This window comes from Microplitis mediator, chromosome 3 (assembly GCF_029852145.1).
Source record: "Microplitis mediator isolate UGA2020A chromosome 3, iyMicMedi2.1, whole genome shotgun sequence".
In the NCBI taxonomy this organism is placed as follows: Eukaryota; Metazoa; Arthropoda; class Insecta; order Hymenoptera; family Braconidae; genus Microplitis; species Microplitis mediator.
In genome coordinates this window covers 19,848,847-19,870,469 of record NC_079971.1, presented here as the reverse complement: position 1 = coordinate 19,870,469, position 21,623 = coordinate 19,848,847, and the positions used below count along the sequence as shown (strand labels likewise).

The following is a 21,623-nucleotide window of genomic DNA, read 5'->3' as shown; positions in this document are numbered from 1 at the left end:
TTGGACGTGTTCGTTAAATAAAGGAACTTTGGGAAACATCTGCCCTTGATGCAAAAATCTTATTACTCTACTACCGCAGTTTAAACGCATTGACTTTTAACTTTTTAGCAATTAGAAGCCCATCAAAAATTCCCATATGTCCCCATGAAAAAAATTTATAAAAAAAAATATATTAAAAATACATAAAAAATAGATAGATATATATATTTTGAATAGCTAACTTTTGGCCAATTTTAGTATATATTTTATATACTTTAAATATATTAATGTATAAAAATATACAAAAAATATATTTTTTTTTTATATATTTTATATGTATTTATATATTTTTTATGTATTTTTAATATATTTTTTTTATATTTTAGCATACATTTTTTTTTATAAATTTTTTTCATGGGGGTGGAATATTCAAAAATAAATTTATGTATTTAGAATTTCCATCTATTTTTTTTTTATACAAAAATGGAGATACCTATTTAGTAATCAACATAGATATTTTTATCACAACAGTTTGTACCCAATATTAAGATAATTGTATAAATTCTAATAACATACACTACTCAGTTTTTTTTATTATACATTTGAATTGAAATTATATTCGCATTCGTTATACCTTAATATTTTACCAACTCGATTGCTAATATTATAGTAATTTTTTTTTTTTCTTATATTTTTTAACTGTATACAATTATTTTAACATTATTGATAGACATGAAGCACTATAAGTAAATGCTGTTTATGAAGCAAAGTTTTTTTCAAAAGAATATAACCAAGACATTTTCATATAATATACTTTTTTTTCTTCGATAAATATTACAAGAAAAAACTGAAAAATGGTTTACGCTGCAGCCAGCTCTGAAACTCCCCGCTGTTTTTGAGCTCGAAAGATTCGAAAAAATTATTCTCGATAGAAGTTAGAGCTCTTTGAGCTCGACAATACCTTCAAATACATTGATGTTTTCGAGTTCTTTGAATCTGAAAGAATTTACATTTCAAATTAATCTCCGAGAATTCGAAAAATTGAAAATAATCAATAAGGATTGTTTCTCAAAGTTTCGCAGACGATTATGCTTGCTAAATTCATTGTTTTGAATAAAAGTTGGTAGAAATTTACAAGATGTAGAGTTACATGAACTTTGAATAAAACCAGCGAGATAATAGAGTGAGAGCACTAGTACCCAGCTCCAAACCAGTAGCCAGCCACCTTATGTTAAATTATATCTATATATATTTTGTGCCAATGTTAAAGTGTATGACCGGCTGGCTACTGGTTAGGGGCTGGGTACTGGTGCTCTTACCCTATATGAAACAACCATGATAAATTGTCAGAAACAGTGAATTTTCGTAATTTTCGATGATAATATTATTTTAACGAACCGATTGCAAGAATTTATGTAGCGATCATCTAACATTATGCAAAAGGACCGATTTGGGTTTTGGACCATACGAGGAATTACAATATGCGTTATCTGATGAGAAAAATTAAGTAAATTGTTCTTTTTATAATTTTTCATCACCGATATTCTTCGAACTAATTAACCGATTTTGATGTCTAAGGTGACATTCGACGCAGTTATTCAACCTTCAGCGCTGATACATTATTAGAATCAATCAGTTTCGTGATTTTTGAGTTTATTAGAAAAAATTATTAATAGAATATTAAGTATTCTAGTAGCCTTGGTAGTGAATGAGTACAGTTGTAACTACCCTGATAGCAAAGCTGGCAGCAGGAAAGTTCGTAACAATTTGTAGTCAACAGTTACAAAAGCGCAAAGTTGTTGACAAGTTGTCGTCAACTTGGTCACAATTAATTGACACCAACTTGCTGACCAGAAAGTCTTGCTATCAGGGTACTCTCCTTGAATTGAGATATTAAAAGTAGCCATGTAAATTGCGCCAGTAAGTTGACGTTAACTTATTGTCAACAACTTAAGTTATTGGCCAGACTCTCTGATCAGAAAGCTAGTGTACATTAGTAGCGATCAACTTGTCGACGAGTTGTCAACAACTTTCAGCTTTTTTAACTATTGACTACAATTTGTCACCAACTTTCTCAGAAAGTTCGCAAGGATCTACTACCGCAACCTGTCGACAACTTTCTGAGAAAATCGAAGGTAACTTTCCGTCAACTAATCGAATGCCAACTTTTGCCACCAACTTTCTCAGGATGTTGTCATCAACTTATGGAAATACTAACTTTTTTCGCCAACTTGGCTATCAGAGGGACAGTAGTATTTTAATATTTATTTATTTTAACGCTATCTGCAATTTACAATAGTTTAATAATATATAAGTGTAAAAAATTTGCTCGAATATAATAAACTCAATGTGTTTAATAATACAAAATTCCATATTTAGAAGTCACTCAAAATATTTGATACTGCATTTGCACGCTTCATAACGCGAAGCGTTTGAGGTAGTGCTCTACTCTCAACACGTCAAGGTCAAGCAATTTTCTTTTAAAAGTAGTGTAGCAACTATCGAAAAAGTTTAGATCATGGGCGTATTCATTTACTGTAGCGAATATTCTGTTCCTGGAACCACTCATTATAAATTTCCTCTTGTCTTGAGGTGAATCTAATAATCAATTTTCTCTCAAAATTTTAGTGGGTACTAGAAATTTTATTTCGTTGAGAATCTCTGGACTATCTATTCTATTATTGATGATGCTGTGGAAGAAGCACAAATCTATCAGTTTTCTACGGTTTTCAAGTCATAATTTTATATTAAATATGCAATTACAGCGTTCTTTTAATGCATGCGTAAAATACATATAGGTATAAGCAAACATCAACATATATCAAATTTTAGGCGACAATTAGGCTGGCTATCTATTGAGAATAGGAAGTTATACCTACTTGGTACCTTAATTTATAAGTATCTATATCTAGCCAACATATAGGGCTTTTTGCGGATAAATTAATATTCAAAAATGATATGTATTTATTGAGAGTAGATCCAAATAAAACCAACTCATTATGGCTACCACCATGTCATACTAATCACTATCAGAAATCATTTCTGATAACTGGGATTAAATTTTGGAATTCGCTGCCTAAACATATAACATCAGCTGATAGTTTGAGAATTCTTAAGAAATTATGCTATAAGCATTTAATGGTATCTGAGAAAAATAGTTAAAGTTGTTAAATTGTATTATTTCCCTTACTAATTATGTCTATAATTCGCGTCCCTAATACCAAAAAGGCATATAATTTTTTTTTAATTCACCTATCGCTTCAGAGTGACGAAATTGATCAAAAAACAAAAATTAAAATATTAATGCCAAAATGACCTATAACAGCAAGCACATGCCTTTTTGGCATTAATTTTATTTTTAATTTTTTAGCTAATGCCAAAAAGGCGTTTAAATAAAAAATCAATAAAATCAACGAATTGGTTCAATTAAATATTTATTAACAAAAAATGAATGAATTTAATATTTTAATGATTATTTATTTATGCACCTTTTTAGCATTAACTAAAAAATTAAAAATAAAATTAATGCCAAAAAGGCATATGTTTGCTGCTATAGGCCATTTTCGCATTAGTATTTAAAATTTTTTATTTTGATCAAATTCGTGATTCTAAAACGATAAGTGGCTCCTAAAAAGTTTTCACCGAAAAATCAGAAAATTAGAATCGTCGAGCTTCAAAATATTTTTTTTTTTTTTTAAATTCTCGATACGACCATTATTCACATAAATACAGATAGGGGATAGTGGGGCAGAGCGGCCCCCCTGAAATTTTGATCAAAAAAAAAATTTTTTTTTTTTCGTCTGATTACTATAAATCCGATATATTTGCGCATTTTTAGCCCTACGCATGACACCTGGGGCAAAATGGACCAGCTAAAAATTTTGAAAAAGTGATTTTTTCATATTTTTATTGTCAAATTAAAAAAAAATTATTATAATTCCACATTTCTAGCCCTACGCATAACACCTGGGGCAAAATGGACCAGCCGAAACGTCCGAAAAAATTATTTTTTCATATTTTTCGGCCGTTTCTCTATGTAAGAGGCAAATTTGGTCACAAAAATTTATAAAAATAAAATTTTTTTTTTTAGTTGATAAATTTTTGAAATAAAGTAAAACTATATAATTGTTTTTTTTTTTTTTATTAAATAACAATTAGTAATTAAGGTAATCGAGGGTGAACGATTTATTACACCTTAAAAAAATTTTTTCGAGTAATATAAAACCAAAAATAGTTGTCAAGAGAAAGAAATACATTCTTAATGATGAAAACAATTTAAAAAAAAAAAATAACGAAAAAAAAAAATTTTTTATCATTTTTTGGAGGGGGGCGCTCTGTCTTACAAAAAAAATTTTTTTTTTTCAGAATTTTGGCCAAATGTCCATAAATTCGTTCGAAATAGGACAAAAGTAAAGTGATCTTATGGTTGAAAGCCACAAAAAGTAATAATTGGCTTAGGGGGGCCGCTCTGCCCCACCCTCCCCTACTCAAAATTCACTGAAAAATTTCGAAATTTCTGTTTGACTTTAATTTATTCCCTTAGTATATTTAAATTTGAATTCACGGGTTTAACTTTATGGTGATATATTTTTTTTTTTATATGCCTTTTTGGCATAAATGATCATTGTGCCTAAAAGCAAAAAGGCTTATGTATATTTATAGGCCTTTTTGGTTTTAATTTTTTTTATTATCAAAATATTCATTTCAAATCATTTCTAAGCGATTGAGCAAAAAAAAAATGTATATGCCTTTTTAGCTTTATGGTAGATCTATATACAGCATATGCCTTTTTGGCATTAGGGACGCGAATTGTCAGTCTTATTGATTGTGTGTTATATGAGTTGCTGGCGTGTCTTTCTTTTATGTAAACAGACTTTAACGGGATTAATCTTAGAGTTATTTGTACTAATTTTTGTAAATAAGTATAAATAAATGAATAAATAAATAAAAATAAATAAATCATTTTCAACCTACACCTCGTCTCTTTCGTCGTGATTATGATGCCTTACCCTCTCAGTTAATATGATGGTAATGAAGATGTCATTCTTATCGATTCAAAATGCCTAGATGTTTACTTTATCTACATACGTATAATAAGTGTGTAAAAACAGAATATATATATAGTACCATAATAAATCACATTGATTTTTTTCTAACTTCTCGTCTCTTATTTCTATTGTCTGTGATTTTACACTCCGTACATTTCTATTCACATTTTGTTCACGGCCTGTTTCATAGCAGTCGTCCAAGAACCATGATGACGTATGGTTTGTGTAATCTCTTCATAAACAATTATTTTCAAACGTGAGAAATTATTTTACAGTTAAAAAAAAAAAAACAAATTAATAAATAAACTATGTTTTCCAATACATAATACATATTTCATTAAATACTGATTATTTAGTCGTAAATATCTGTCGCTAAACACGTTTATTTGAAAGTTTAATTATAAATTTATTTATTGACGGTGTAATTCAATTTTCCTTTGTATTAATTTGTGAAAATAATAAAAAGTAAAATTAAATGTTTCACAATGGTGAAACTAACGGAAGAAATGGTCGTTGCTAGAACCCGAATTTCGGATCTTACTGCTGTTAAAAAACTCAATTGTTGGTAAGTAATAACCTGATTTTAGTTATTTATATAAATTACTAAATATATATATATATATATATATATATATATATATATATATATATATATATATATATATATATATAATTTATTATAAAAATTATTAAAAATAATTTCCATTAATTATAATTTTTTTTTTCTTATATTTATTTATTTCTTAAAACTTGTATACTTTTTTTTCAAATATAAAATAATTACAATATTCAAAGATGAAATCTAATTATTGTTTTTATTTCAGGGGCTCCGAATTAACAGATGTTAGTATTTTACGTGAATTAAAAAAAGTTGAAGTTTTATCACTGAGGTATGGATTTAGAAATAAAGTATTAAGTAATTTATTTACTTTCGATATCGATTAACTGCTTTACCTTTAAAAGACAATTCAATAAATGTTTTTCTTTTTTATTTTTACATATGCATGTGATTGCTTGATGCTTGTTCAACTTCAAGGCCACTGAGCCTACACGTTTCTTCAGAATAGCTTGTTCTACCTACTTTAAATCCTTCAAACTCAGCAAATACTATTATTATTTAATAATCTATTTCATATATTTTTTATTTGAATTTATAATTTTATAAAATCATTACTTATTTTAAATCATCGAATTATTTTATATCTATATCTTTTAAAAACATCACGTTTTCTTCTACAATAAATTTATACATGCGAGGCTTCTAGTTTACAAACCAGACGTTTAAAAAAAATTAAAAATTGAGTTTCCTATTAATACACAGAAAAAAAATGATTTTTCGGTGCAAAATATTTTTACTCGTCTTAAGGTGGGCAGTACTAACCGAATTTTCGAATTTTACTTTTCTAATTACATTTTGAATAATTACGTCACTCGAATGATGAAAACCTTCCGAAAAAGTTTGTCTTTCACATTTTTTCGGAAGCTATAAAAATTTCTGTAATAACAATTGATTAATAAATTAAAAGAAAAGTAAAATTCAAAAATTCGTTTAGTACGGCCCAGCCTTAAGACAATTTTGACTTGCGCTAAGAAATATTATGATACTGAAGTTAGCAGACAATTAATAATTTTAAGATTTTTTTTCACCAAATCAATTACAAAAATCCTAAAACTACATAGAAAAAACAGTTAACGAATCAAGGGAAATATTCTTGATTCAAGAAAGTTTTTTTGATCGATTCGGAAAATTAGTATATTACACACCTAGGGAAGTAAAGCAAGAAATGTCTCAGATCACATGTAATTGGTGGCCGAGGCGAAGCCATTTTATTGAATCAAGATAGAAAATTCAGAAGACAATATTTTTCTTGAACCAAGTTAACTGTTTTTTTTTGTGTAGAAATATGCACATGTAGAAAATTTAAAAAACTACAGGTGCAATTTTTTCAAATATTTTTTTTTTTATAATTTATCGTTTGAAAAAAATCAAAAAATTATCAGACCTCGGCTAACTTCAGTATCATGAAATATTTTGAATTATAAATTGATAACAAAAGTTTCCATGGTATTTTACGGTAAAAATACGATTTTATTATTATAAAATTATCATATTATTCCCTAGCGAATCCTAATTACGGTAAATTACTGTAAGCACTGTATACTTTTATATTTTTTACAGTTTTACAGTGCAAGCCTTCACTTTATAGTAAAATTCCGCAGGCTTTCTGTGATTTTACGGTAAATTTCCGTACTTTAACGGCAAAAGTACAGTATTTTTACCGTAAATTTGCGGCAAGTCTGCGGTATTTTACCGTAGAGTAAAGTGTTGCACTGTAAAAATAAAAAAGCATACGGTAAAAATGCTGCAAATTGCGAGAAACTGCCATGTTTCACCGCAAATTGCCGTAATATGTGATAAATTGCGGTAATTGACCGTGATTCGGATCTGTCAGGGAAAAAATTTTTCGAGGAGAAAAAGTTTCTTGCGCCAAGAATTTTTTTAAGTCCCAAGAAAATTTTTGTTTTAATTTTCTATTGCAAAATTGTTCTAGCGCCAAGAAATATTTTTTTTCTGTGTAGATTTACGTTAAGTAATTTCATAAAATATCTATTATTTTTCTCACAAATATGTAAACAAGCGAAGCGTTCCTCGGTACGCTTATATAGTAAATAGGAATTTCACATGAGTAATTCTAAAAAATAACATAAAATTTCTTAACAAAAAACATTGTATCCGATTAATAATAACTTAATATATCGAATGTATCATCTTATATGATAATTCAGGAATTTATCCGTGCAAAAGTTTCATTTTAAAATCACATGTTTCATTCTCTTAATGCTACTTGACGCTACTTAATTCCTAGACATTTAAATCCACGGTTTTTTTCAAAACCAGACAATGCCAATGCGCAGTAGGTTTCAAGTCTGGACACAAGCAAACATATTTTTTCTGGTCTTTGAAAAATTTGATATCATGTTTCTTTTAGTTTTAATCATTTATTAAACATTAACCCTTGGTCCATCGTGCTATGAGCGCAGCCTCGTAATTTTTATTAAAAAATTATTACGTTTGTACGTACGTACGTATGTAAATGTCTGTAACTTTCGAACGGATGAACCGATTTCGATCATCAAGGTGGCATTCGACGCGGCTTGTCAATATCTAAAAGCTGCGAAAAGTTGAGCTTGATCAGTAGGGTTCATTCGGAGATATTCCAAAAACAAAATTTTTTCAAAAATGTTTTTTTTGGATAACTTGTTGTGCTCGATGGATTCATTCCAAAATCTAATCAGCTCTAAAACTTTCTAAGCGTCGAATGCCACCTCAACCATCAAAATCCGTTCATTCGTTCAAGAGAAACCGTTGTCGAAAGAATTAAGAAAAAAATTTTTTTTTAGTATTTTTGAAATTTCTCAAAAACGACTAGATAAATCAATTTTAAAATCTGATCAGCTTTAGAACTCAATAAAACACGTCGATTGCCACCTCAACCGTCTCAATTAGTCAATTCGTTTGAGAGATATCGTTGGAGAAAAAATGGTAAAAAACATTTTTTTTTCGAAAAGAATGGCATACAAAAGTATTTTCGAGCACAAGGAGGGGAAAATAGCGGGAAGTTTTAGGGCTAGCCCGTAGGGTCAACCGATAGACCGATTTTTTTTGTTGAAAAACCTGAGAAACGCGACAATTTGTTGCTGACGCGAGTAAACTCGGGCGTTGAATTTGTTCGGATTTTCTGCGCAGTATTTCCAGTTCGCACCAGCGACTTATTTCCAGCTCAGTTAATTCATCTCTTTCTTTAATATTTTTATTTGATACAAAATTTTTATTTTAGTAAAAAAATTACAATTGTCTAGTCGTATAAGCACGTGTGCTTTTAATTTTAAAAAATCATAGTTATGATACTTGGCAACACCGAAATATTAAATACATGGCAGCGGAACGCTGCGGCGCCACGAACAAACGGTGGCGAAACCGCGCGATGGGTGGAGGGTTAAAAATATTTTCTATTATGCATAATTTAAAACTATTGAGCTTTATATTAACCAATAACTAGTAATGTAATAAGTAATTAACAGTATAAATATATTTTTAATAAGTAATTATAATTACATATTTCAGCGTCAACAAAATAAACAGCTTATCAGATTTTCAATTCTGTTCAAATTTAAAAGATTTATTTGTTAGAAGAAATAACATAACAGATTTAAATGAAATATGTTATTTACAAAATTTACCAAACCTTCGCAATTTATGGCTTGGAGAAAATCCTTGCGCTGAAAGAGAGGGGTAAGAAACCGTATAAAAATATTATAAATTACTATTTATAATTAATCATTTTATTTTTAATACTCTTTACTTTAATAATATACTGAGTGTACACAAGATTTATTAAAAAATTTCTCTTATTTAATCATTTTCTTTAATACTGATTCATTTAAATTATATTAATAAATATCACTTATTATTATTATTATTATTATAGATATCGTATGGCTGTAATTAGAGCTCTACCAAATTTAGAAAAGCTTGATGAGAAATTTGTAACTGCTGATGAAATAAATGTTGCATTATCACGAGGGAAAATTCTTGTCCATCCTCTTAGTATGGATGCGTCACCTCCACAATCAGATCCAGCAAGTCCTGAGGTAAATTTTAATTACTAAAAAATTCAAATGATATCAGCAATCCCTGCATGTTTAAAAACTTTACAATTGTATACTAAAATTAATAATTTTTGCATATCAATTTATTTTATTTATTTTAAAAATTGATTTTTTTTTGTCACTAATATTGTGTGTTACTAATGCTTATAATCAGGAAGTCGCTGAGTTCATTGACGACGTTGTGTTAGAAAGGAATAGAAGATACAGTTCATCTAGCGATCAGGTAAAAATAAATATTTAATTGTTTTATGTAACAAAAAATTCACATTAAGTTGAAAATTGTATTTAAGACTCCAGAAAAGAAACAGATATTTTATTTAGACGTTAATAAGCAATGATATGTCGACAAACATAGACGTCATTTAAAAAAAAAATTGCGTTTAAAGATTTAAGGAGTGTCTATAGCAATTTTTGTCCAAAAATTTTAAACTAGTCCTCTAAATGCAAAATTAAGAACTCGATGCGTTACTCTGTTATCTAGCAATCTATGTTTTCATTTTTCAAAAATGTTCATTTGATGAAAAGAAAAACGTGGACAAAGATTCCATTTATTGTACAAGTGCAACAAAAGAGAAATAGGCGTTTTGATTCCCGGACAAAATATTCCCGTGAAAAAATGTTATTGCATTTTTCGAGAAATTCTTTTGTTTTTTATTATTTTTTTACTTTTACCAGTTATATTTCAATCACAAAAATTTTCGAAAAAGTATTGGTCAAATTTTCTTTGAATAAATGATAGTTCTACTGTAACTACAGTCGACTACCCGTCATAAGCCTAGTCTAGGGAATGTAGGGAAAATTTTTATGGGAATTTCAGTCTTCCCAGTACCGTATGTTTAGTTTTGTTCTCGACTATCCGTTATAAGCCTGTTTTCTTTTATATGATTTTAAACGTCATATTTATGTTTTGTTACATACGTGACTATCCTTATTATTCTGGTGCTTATAGCGCTAAAATAAATACTTATCTTTTTACACAAATAATAATTATAATGATAACGGTATTGATTACAGTAATAATAAAAATAATAATTTTATTGATAAACATAATGCTCAATAAAACTTTCCAATTGTTACAGAAGCTTTAAATTTAATTCATGATTATAATTATGAACAATAAATTATATTTTACTTAATAACGATTAAATTATTCTCCGTGAAACGTAGATAGTAAATTTTCATCATTAATTTGTCTATTTTTTCCTACTGTTAGTTTATAATTTTGACAGTTTTAACGGAGGCTTATAACGGGTTTTCTGTTACGAAACTCCTTAGAGTGGTTAAGTGGGGGAAGCTGTTTGAACTCAGTGACTCCCGATTGAGGGGAAGAGGCTTATCAAAGGCAGGCTTATGAGGGGTAGTCGACTGTTTATGACTTCATATATTTTATATTTACACACGTATAACTTGTAAAAAAAAAAGCACATGGCTATATCTATATTACACTGTGTCAAAAAAATCGACTTTCTAAAAGTAAAAGTTTGTCCAAATACATTTCGGACGAGGATATTTTGTCCGGAGACCAAATGGCATAGAACCCAACAAGGAGAGTACCGTTCGTCGACTTGACTGTGATAGAAAAGAAAGATCAGACTCCTCTTAAAACTATTTTTAATAAAATTTATCTCGAAATTATTCAAGCACAAATTACTTTCTTGTGCTTTCATTAAATAATATTCAACCAAAAAAAACAAATATAATAAGGTGACGATCTAAAATGAGTAAATCCATAAAAAATTAAATGAAATTTTTTATAACAAAATATAAAATAGTTTAATTATCAAAAACGTTTCATAAAACTAGACTCGGCTTTACAAAACTACTAATCGTACTTAGCTATTAAATATAATTAATATAAAGTCACTTGATTCTACTAGAATGATTACAGTATAAATGTTATTCAGTAAAAAATTAATTACTACAAAATTTGTTTTAACTTGTTATAAAAAAAATTATTTAATATTTTCACAATAACGTACCAAGTTACTTGAATTTTTATTCTGATCAATTAATGACTCTCTGCAATCTAGTGCTCGAACTCAAGTTACTTAACTTAATTTTCCGAAAAGTTTCATTCAGGTAATTTTTGTTATCAATTTTCGGGATTTTTTTATTAAAACTTTTTTTTTACGCTAAATTGTTTGAAAAATATTTTTTAGTTCGTGAGGAATCATCTGGTAGAAAAATTTTACAAATCTTTTTTTTTGTGAGGTAACACGTTATTGCTTTTCTACGTCTATTCGATGATAGATTTTTTTTTAATTTTTTCAGAGAAGTTATGAGGATCATCATCAAGTTCATGAAGAATATCAAGATACTGATCGAAGAAATGCTAATTATAATGCATCATCTCCTCATCAATATTCTCAAAATAATCACTACAATTATGACGTAAATATATTTTTAAATAAATAATTATCTTTATATTTACTTTAAAGCTTTTATAAGACAAAAATAATCTTGCGGTTCAAGCGGCTTGAACTTTAAAGCTTGAACTTTTATGTGTTAATAATTTTATATTAATAATTATTTATTTTTATTAAAAATAAACTGATAATTATTAACAATTATTAATAATAACTAACAGCTTCAAAATGGACAAACTAAAAATCAAGTAAAAGATGAAACAGCTAAAATTGAATTACGTACCAATGGACACAGCTTGCAGAATAACATTCCCGAATTTCCTAAGGTATATCATTCATCTTAAAAAGAACAGCATTAATTATTTGCGTAGAAAATTAATTCAAATTCCGATAAAAATTAATTCTTCTTTATTAATACCCTAGTGTAGATAATTAATAATTTTTAATCAAGACATCTTAGTACAGTTACTGTACTTGAATTATTTTAATTATAATTGTAAAGTTTAAAAAAAAAATTTTTATTCGCAAATTGAACAAAAAAAATTTAATCGGGACTTGACTTAATTAATATCGCTAACTTGCATTTAATTTTTTTTAATTTTTAAATGAAAAAATCTACTCACATTATTTATGATAAATTTATATTGCAATAAGAGAAATTGTTTTCAATTTCGAATTCGTTTTAATTCAGACTTAATAAATAGTACGTTTTCATGATGCACACTGACATGAAACGATAATCTCTATTTACGCAACAGAATTAGAGCATGTTATTTACCTTGTCACGATTGTAATTCTACTTAGCTTATACTTTCATTCGCTACTTTTCTAACTTTTTAATCTTTTATTATAATATTAATTGCTAAGTATTTTTTAAAATTAATAATTCAATTTTTATTGCTGGTAATAATTTTTTTCAATTAATTTATTTAGTAATCAATCCGGATAAAAAAAAATTATATATAATTATGTGTGAAAAATGGCCCAATATAATTACATAGAATCATATTTACATTTTATATAGTTTTCAGGGATTAAAAAGAAATTAAAGGGACTCTTTGCCTTTCAGAATGCGTATATTTTATAGTTCATTTCTGTAAAATGGCATGATTATATATAATTGTACATACGTCACCAGAATAATTGTATATAATTATGTAAAATTACATATAGTTATAAATAATTACCTAATTACGTACAATTATATATAATTTATACATGATTATATATTAGGGTATTTGAAAAGAAAAATTTTTTATTTTTTGGAAACAGGTTCAAAGGTCTTATTTAGGTATAAAAATACGCCTGTAAAAATTAGAGCTCTTAATATTAACATTGAGGTTCCGCATTGCACTTTTCTATTTTCCGTAAGAATAACATGGAAAATTTTTTTTTGGCGTCTTATTGTTATAACTAGCTAACGATGCGTCGTAGGAAAAATCCGCAGACATATTTTTGTAGGAAATTGAATGTTCTACAAAAAAAGTCTCTTATCATTTATTGATAAATCCATCTGCTCAAAAGTTATTTGAGCTCAAAGTCAAATTTATAGTAAATTTTGAGATCTTTTTACTTTTCCGGCGAAACTATCAGACTTATCACAAAATGTCACAAGGTTTTTTTGTAGATAATTTTATTTCTCAGAAATTATCTCTCATAAAATTGTTTAAAATTTCGCATTGTTTTCTAGTTATTATCATTTTTATGTCAAGCTCTTAAAAAAAAAAAAATAGTGTTCTAATCGCCTTTAAAAGCTTGGCATTAAAAAGAGCATAACTAGAAAACGATGTGGAATTTTAATCAATTTTATGAGAGATAATTTCTGAGCAATAAAATTATCTACAAAAAAGATCTCACGATATTTCGTGGTAAGTCTGATAGTTTCGCCGGAAAAGTAAGAAGATCTCAAAATTCATTATAAATTTGACTTATGCTTAAATAACTTTTGAACAGATGGATTTATCAAAAAATCATAAGGGCTTTTTTTTGCAGAGCATTCAATTCCCTACAAAAAAATATCTGCAGATTTTTCATACGATGCATCGTTAGCTAGTTATAAGAATCAGAAGACGTAAAAAAAAAAATTTCTATGTTATTCTTATGGAAAATAGAAAAGTGCGATACGGAATCTCTTAATGTTAATATAAAGAGCTCTAATTTTCACAGGCGTATCTTTATATCTAAACGAAACTCTTGAACCTGTTTCAAAGAAACTTTTTGTTACATTCTAGCTTTTCCATTTATAGAACAGAATAATTTTAAACTACCAGGTTGACGTCTTTAGGGTATCGATAGATCTCAGGTGTGTGAGATTCCTTTATTTTATGAAATAAATTTTACGGACCTAATCTCGTGATGGAGATTATGGGCTCCATAATTCGGCCCAAAAAATCCCTTTCTGCCTTAACCTTTCCGCTGCAGCCGGTGCGTAGACGTCCCTGCCGGTGGCCTTGAAATTGGCTTCAGAATAATACCCTTAGCGAGGGTCGTGGAAAAGAATAGCCCCCGAGAGTGATTGCTGCCGGTCTAGATCAATGTTTGGAAGCGGGTTTCCACCGCCGATACCCGTCCAAAAGGCAGGTTGACCCTCTACAGCGTTGATGTTTGACTATGCGGCGTAGCTGAGCCTTCTTGTCTGACCTTCTGCTTCTTGGCATGAATTTCTAGATCCGGAAAGGAAGCGCCTAGGCCGCCGGTATCAGGACCCAGAACAGGTGAAAGTATTAGGCTGTCGGTAGCAGCGGCCAAACTTTAAATAAGGAGTGCGTATTTCAAATAAAATACGGATATGTATTTTTGCCTTGAAGTTCGAGTGACAGGATCAAGCCAGTACCTTTGTGTAGAGTTCTTAGCTCTACTAGATCTTGTGATCGACTGCCTTGATCTGTCGCTCTTTGATAATATACATTCATCAAAATGTTGACATTACATCTCAGGTTTCCTATGAGAAAATCGTCGTGATATAACCCAGATCCCACGCATCGTCGTTTGTTTAGACTATTCTCGAGCCACGGTGATTCTCTTATCGCAAGAGATTCCCGTTACATTGTTGGCATTGAAAATAAATAATCTCACCAACAAAGTAACGATTTATTGATTTATTTATCATTCTAAGAAGTGTCGAAATTTCTAAAAATTTTTATTTAAATATAATTAAAGCCAGAACGTAACAATATATTTATATATAATTACATCGGGCTATTCTCTATATATAATTATGTAATCATATATATATTTTTTTCCTGGGGACTTTGAATCTCAGTATCATTTAAAATGAGAAATCAAATGGAATATTGATATTCAATATGCTTACGGATATTCAATACTGAGCAGTTTTTTTTTGTTTGTTATTTTATTGATAATTAAATTAAAATTATTATTGAATTATTTTTTAATACAAATTAATTATAGGATTACGATGATCGTCCAGCTGTTGCAAAACAGAATGGAGATTATGAAGATCGTCGTGGTTATAGTGCTGAGTATGAGAGATCGAGTGAACCTAATACTCATCGTTCACAGCAAGTCCTACCGTCACCAAGAACAGCTTACTCTGTTAACGAGTATGGCGATGAAAGACGATCTATAGATCGAAATATTTATGAATGTGAAGACCGAAGACAAATAGATTATGAGGAATCACATCAATCAAGACGAACTTCTGCTCACCAAAACAGTGAAAGGGTTAGTAGTTTTACAAGGCATATGTAATTTAGTCTTAATTACATAGCTTTCCATGTAAATAAATTTGTATTCATACTGAATTTAGATCTTAATTTCATCATGAAACTCAGATCATGACACAAATATGACTTCCATCATAAATTTGTACCAACAACTTTAATCACGACAAAAATATGACTCAGTCAAATTTTTATCCAAGTGATTTTGAAGTTCATTCAGTAAATTAATTTTACAATTAAAACTGATTTACGTAAGCCAAGTACTTGATAGAAAAAATTTATTGGTGATTTCTGAATCGATAAATTTGACAAAATGTTTAATATAGTAAAAATTTAGTCAAGTTTCTGTTGGTTATCCCACGTCCAATTCAAAGGCGTAATAAATTAATTTCAGAATTGATACAAATTTACTAGACGAAAAGTTGGAGCAAAGTCATGATGAAGTCATATTTGTGTTACCATCGGAGTTTCCTGATGAAATTCAGATCTAAATGCATTATAAATACAAAATTTTTTACACGGGTTAGCTTATTTAGCCGATGGACTATTTACGATAATTAAATAAGTACACTGTAAAAAGAGCGGTGTTAAAAATGGACTCATTTTAACTCCGCCCGGTGTTAAAATAAAACTACACCGGTGTTAAAAATACCGGTGTTAAATCGGGGTAACCGGTGTAAAAGCGTAGTAAAATCGGTGTAAAGGCGGGGTAACCGGTGTAAAAGCGGAGTAAAATCGGTGTAAAGGCGGGGTAACCGGTGTAAAAACGGAGTAACATCGGTGTAAAAGCGGGATAACCGGTGTAAAAGCAGGGTAAACTGCGTCCGCTTGGATTATTAACTTTAAAGATTATAAAACACAAAAAATGTCAGTTCTTTATGAAAATTAATAAAGAATTTCATTTATTAACAAGTATAGTGATCGAGTAAGTAAAAATATTCACAAAGTAAAATATTTTAACATCGGTAAAGAATATCTACACCGGCGGCGGCGTTATTTTAACACCGGTCTAGAATATTTACACCGGTGGCGGCGTTATTTTAACACCGGTCTAGAATATTTACACCGGTGACGGCGTTATTTTCACACCGCTTTCAGGGGTAAATTTAACACCGATAATTTTAACACCTACACCGTTTGGACTTACCCCGGTGATTTTTTACAGTGTAGTTTAAATTATATTTACTTTGTTTTTTAAGCTGAAAAAAAATTTATTACACTGTCAATTAAAATAATAATAATTTTGAGTTAAGAAAATATTTGATTATTTTTTAAATTAACTATCAAACTGTTTAGTTATATTTCTATTTGAATAGAGCAATATAATTAAATTTGCATTTTCCGGTGGCAACCCTGATTAAATCTCATAAAATCTGATTGAAAGTCAATCGGAATTCAAATTCAAAAGTTTTTTGATGACTCGGATGACGCATTCGATGCAGGAATAGACAGAAATCTTGCGAATCGAGATAGCACTGAGAATTTTTTGTATTTTGAATGGCACTAAAGCAGAGGATTTTCAACCAAAGTAACTTTCATCGATTATTCTGAATTTGAGAAAAAGTTCAATAATTATATCAGAGAAAAAATTTTCATGAAGTGACAATCCTCTACTTTCAATGACTTATTCAGCTTAAAATATCAAATAAATATAATTTATCTTACTTGTTTAGTAACCGTAGGTAGATCATTGCTAAATAATTAGTTCAACCATTTAACCCTCCGTCCGTCGCGCAGCGTTCCGCCCCCATGTATTTAACATTGCGGTGTTACCAAGTATGAGAGCTAAAAACCAATACGTCTAAGGTATAGATACACGGTAGGCTCGCGTCATGACACTTCATACATATCCATGTGTTTGAACGTGTGTACTTGGCGCGAGACACTACCATGTTTCCTGATCATAACTATGATTTTTAAAAATTAAAACCACACAAGCTTATACGACTAGACATTGACGCGTTGAAGTTAGAGTAAGACAGCAGCCGCGCGGAATCCGATTTTCAACATTAAATAAAAATTATTGTTTATGGAACTAGAGTTCCAAGAGTTGAGACTTTCTTCAGAAATTTCCTACTCATTAAAGATCTTTTTTTAGATTTTCGATATCTTTTATAGTTATTGAGCTATTAACAAAAATCTAAGATTATTTATCTTGTTTGTTTTTTATTAATAAAAAATTGAAATTTTGACAAATAAAAAAATAAAAAACACATCTTGCTCAAAATTTGATTCCGCGTCGAATGAGTTATCACTCATATTTTTGCCACAATTCTAAAAATTTTTTCCAGCAAATTCACACAGGATTTTCACAAAAATCTTCGTTACTATCCCTTTTTAAAAGAAACGATTTAAAACGATTAGAAAAAAAAAATTTTTTAATACTTTTTAATGCTTTTGATTACTTTAAATACTTTTGAATCGCCTTTCTTATGGGCATTTAACATTGCAAATCGTTTCTTTTAATCAGGGATGTAACATAGTACTGCCCTGTCATGACAAAACGACGTATCTCAAAAATTATAGTTTCGAGAAAATAGCGTTTAAAGTTAATTAACAGAATTTGAGTACAATTTAACAGAAAAATTAATTTCTGTTATGACAAAACGACGTATCTCGAGATACGTTTTTTTTATCGTAAAAAACTAATGCTTGTTTTGATAAATAGATGAAATTGTTATGACAAAACGCTGTAACTCGAAGAATTAAATTTCCAATGCAAAAAAGATACGTTTTTTTTCATTTCTTTTATATGCACATTCGACCAATATTATTGGCATAATTAATTAAATTAGTAAAATTTTGATGATACCCTATTATTAAGTGACACTAAATAAACCTTTTTAGCTTTGTTACGACAAAACAGCGTATCTCGAGATACGTCGTTTTGTCATAACAGGGCAGAGTAATGGTTACCATGCTAGCATAGGAATCAGAACTATTTTTTTCTCTCCGTGTAAGGCAGAAGACCTAATACCCGATCAGGGAACTAGTACCCGATCAATCCATGTATTTGTATATCTATAGTTCATAAATATAGACATACAAATACATGAGTGATCGGGTACTAGGTCACTTACCTTATAGACTATCGGAATATGCAAAAAAAAATTGATTTTGTCAAAATTCCACACTAGTGGTCCCCATTAATACAAATCGCGGCGCTGCGTTCATAACGCGATGGACGAAGGGTTAACCAGTTTAATTCTGAGAACTTAAATTCTATCTTAACTATTTTCCATTATTTTTTATTTATTTATTTTTAATACAGGAGGATCCCAGAGAAATGCCAGGTTGGGTGCGACATTCGGAGAAAGATAAATGTCGGTTTCATTATCACAGGAGACCTGTTACGAGAGTAAGTAAATTTTTTTTTTTTTATTCAATGACTGTAATGTTATCTAATAAACAATCTATTTCTTTTTAGAATTCAAACATTTTATCTGCTGTTTTGTGTCTTGTGAAAGAATTGGATTACCCAAGTCTAGAAGTTGTCGAAATGGCAGTTCGCAACAGAATGGACGAATTAGAAGAATGATGTATCTGACGCCGTCCCCATCTTACTCGGGGTACGGCGATGTTGCCACCATCAATGGCCAGTGTCGAGTCAATGGCACCAAGTCCTGATTATACTGATTCTTTAAATACAATACCTCTCGATTTAGATCGTTTTGATGATTTTTGTTACTGCGAAACTAAAATAAGACCTACCAAAAATGTTTCTATTGATCCAAGCCCGCGTTATTTTGGAGAACATGATAAAATAACCGGTGAAAAAAGTCCATTATTAAATTCAATGCCATCTCGTGGATTTGGTGATAAATTTACAGATGATCCGTCAATTGATTGTACATCAAAATTAATAAATGACAAAAGTCGTAGCAAGAGAATTAAAAATCTCGATCTTTCAGAAAATTCATGTTTCAATAAAATTCATGAGCTTAAAGGAAATCAAGTAAGAAGAGTTGCAAGTAGCGATAGTATCCCTTTAGCGATCGCTAAACGAGAAACTTATGTAAGAGACTATCGGGCTATTGATGAAAATTGTTGTGTTGGACGAGTTAACAGTCCAGATGTCAGGCAATTGCGGTATATTCAATCAGCTAAAGGAGCTTGGTCATATAATTTGTAATAAAATGAAATAAAAATGAGGAGATTACTGTCAGGCTGTGGGATAAATTTTTCAATATAATTAAAGAGCCTATTTAACTTTTAAATAAACAACTAATAAAAATGCAATAATTAATAGTTACTATTTATTGCTCTACAAAATAATTTTTGTATTATAAAAAATGAACAAACAGTCGTAGGAATCTTTTTATAATACTTTAGATAAAGAAATAAATCCAATTTTTAAAAATTTATAGACAAAAAAAATATAATTGAGATTATATGGGTGTAGTGCATCCCTACAGAGAATTTCTCTACATTATAAAACTTTACAAAGTTTTTTCCTACACGAATCAACTCTACAGATAAATTTTTACATCGCAACAACTCAACAAAGGTTATTTTCACATCCTTACATCTCTCATATAGACAATCTCTACAGCGATCATTTTTACATAGCGCTAAGTTCAAACAGTAGAATTTTTGTTTTGATTTTTTATTAATAAAGAAGGTTAATTATATAAAAGAATGAATGAATGAAAGTGAAATTAAATTATTTAAATATTACAAAAGTGATGATTCACCCCAACACAAATTTAGAAATTCTAGCGGTTGCTGCTTTTAAACTGGTGGTCTTGTGTTAATTTTCTGTATCAATTGTTATTTTTTGTTGTGTTTATATTTTTTTTTTTTTTTTTTATTGTAATTGTTTGAGAATACATATTCTATAACAATGTTATATTTTTATTTTTAATAAAATATTAATTGTCGAATAAGACAACCGTAGGACTGTTGAAAAATGATTTAAAATAAGTGAAGATACAGCGCACCTGTTGCTATATATAAACCAAAGTTGGAAATCAAGTTCAAATACAGAATAAAGTTATCAAAATAGATACGAAAAGTTAACATGAGACCACTAGTTTAAAAGCAGCAGTCGCTGGTTTCTCTAAATTTGCGTTGGGGCGAATTATCACTTTGGTAGTATTTAAATAATTTAATTTTACTTTTATTCATTCATTTTTTTATATAATTAATTTTCTTTATTAATAAAATTTCAAAACAAAAATTCTACTGTTTGAACTTAGCGCTATGTAAAAATGATCGCTGTAGAGATTGTCTATATGAGAGATGTAAGGATGTGAAAATAACCTTTGTTGAGTTGTTGCGATGTAAAAATGTATCTGTAGAGTTGATTCGTGTAGGGAAAAACTTTGTAAAATTTTATAATGTAGAGAAATTCTCTGTAGGGATGCAACACATCCGATTATATTATTTTTTTATTAATTGGTAACTTTATTTTTTTTTTTTTGAAATTAATTTTAATAATTTAATCAACTGCATACTTATATTTAAGTACAATTTATTTTATTCCTATGATAAATTTAATAATTTCTTACAATTATTTTTGCTGTTAATGACCGTCCATTTATCATATTTATTCCATTAATTGCTTTTGCTTTTGATTATTGTTAGTATAATTGTATTAATGTATTAAATTAATTTACATAAATTTTTAGAAAATTAATTTAAATAAAATTGATTTATTTAAAATTTTTATTTTTTCTTCATTAAAAAATTAACGGATTGTTAATAAGTTTTTGATATATTGTAAAAGTATATCTTGTTGAATAATTAGTTAATTATTTCAAATAAATCCTTATATAATTGATTATATTTATTATATAAAATTAAATCTTCCAAACACAAAATGTATATATTAGAAATAAAAAAATTGTTGAAAAGAAAAGCAGAACAAAAGTTTA

At 28.9% G+C, this 21,623-nt stretch overlaps 1 protein-coding gene across 4 annotated transcripts; it reads left to right on the top strand.

Annotated features, from left to right (window-relative positions):
* Nucleotides 1-5,183: 5,183 nt before the first annotated feature.
* On the top strand, nucleotides 5,184-20,574 carry LOC130665105 (dynein axonemal assembly factor 11). Of its 4 annotated transcripts, XM_057465380.1 has the most exons (10): nucleotides 5,187-5,592; nucleotides 5,852-5,917; nucleotides 9,154-9,321; nucleotides 9,518-9,680; nucleotides 9,853-9,921; nucleotides 11,970-12,089; nucleotides 12,286-12,390; nucleotides 15,476-15,748; nucleotides 19,019-19,105; nucleotides 19,175-20,574. In XM_057465380.1, the coding sequence occupies exons 1-10, from the start codon at nucleotides 5,513-5,515 to the stop codon at nucleotides 19,283-19,285; spliced, it is 1,242 nt and encodes a 413-aa protein (XP_057321363.1). In that variant the 5' UTR covers nucleotides 5,187-5,512; the 3' UTR covers nucleotides 19,286-20,574. The 4 variants fall into 4 exon arrangements, with proteins under 4 accessions (XP_057321366.1, XP_057321364.1, XP_057321365.1 ...); XM_057465381.1 differs by lacking the exon at nucleotides 9,853-9,921 and having other exon boundaries at nucleotides 5,185-5,592; XM_057465382.1 differs by lacking the exon at nucleotides 12,286-12,390 and having other exon boundaries at nucleotides 5,186-5,592.
* The last annotated feature ends 1,049 nt before the right edge of the window (nucleotides 20,575-21,623 follow it).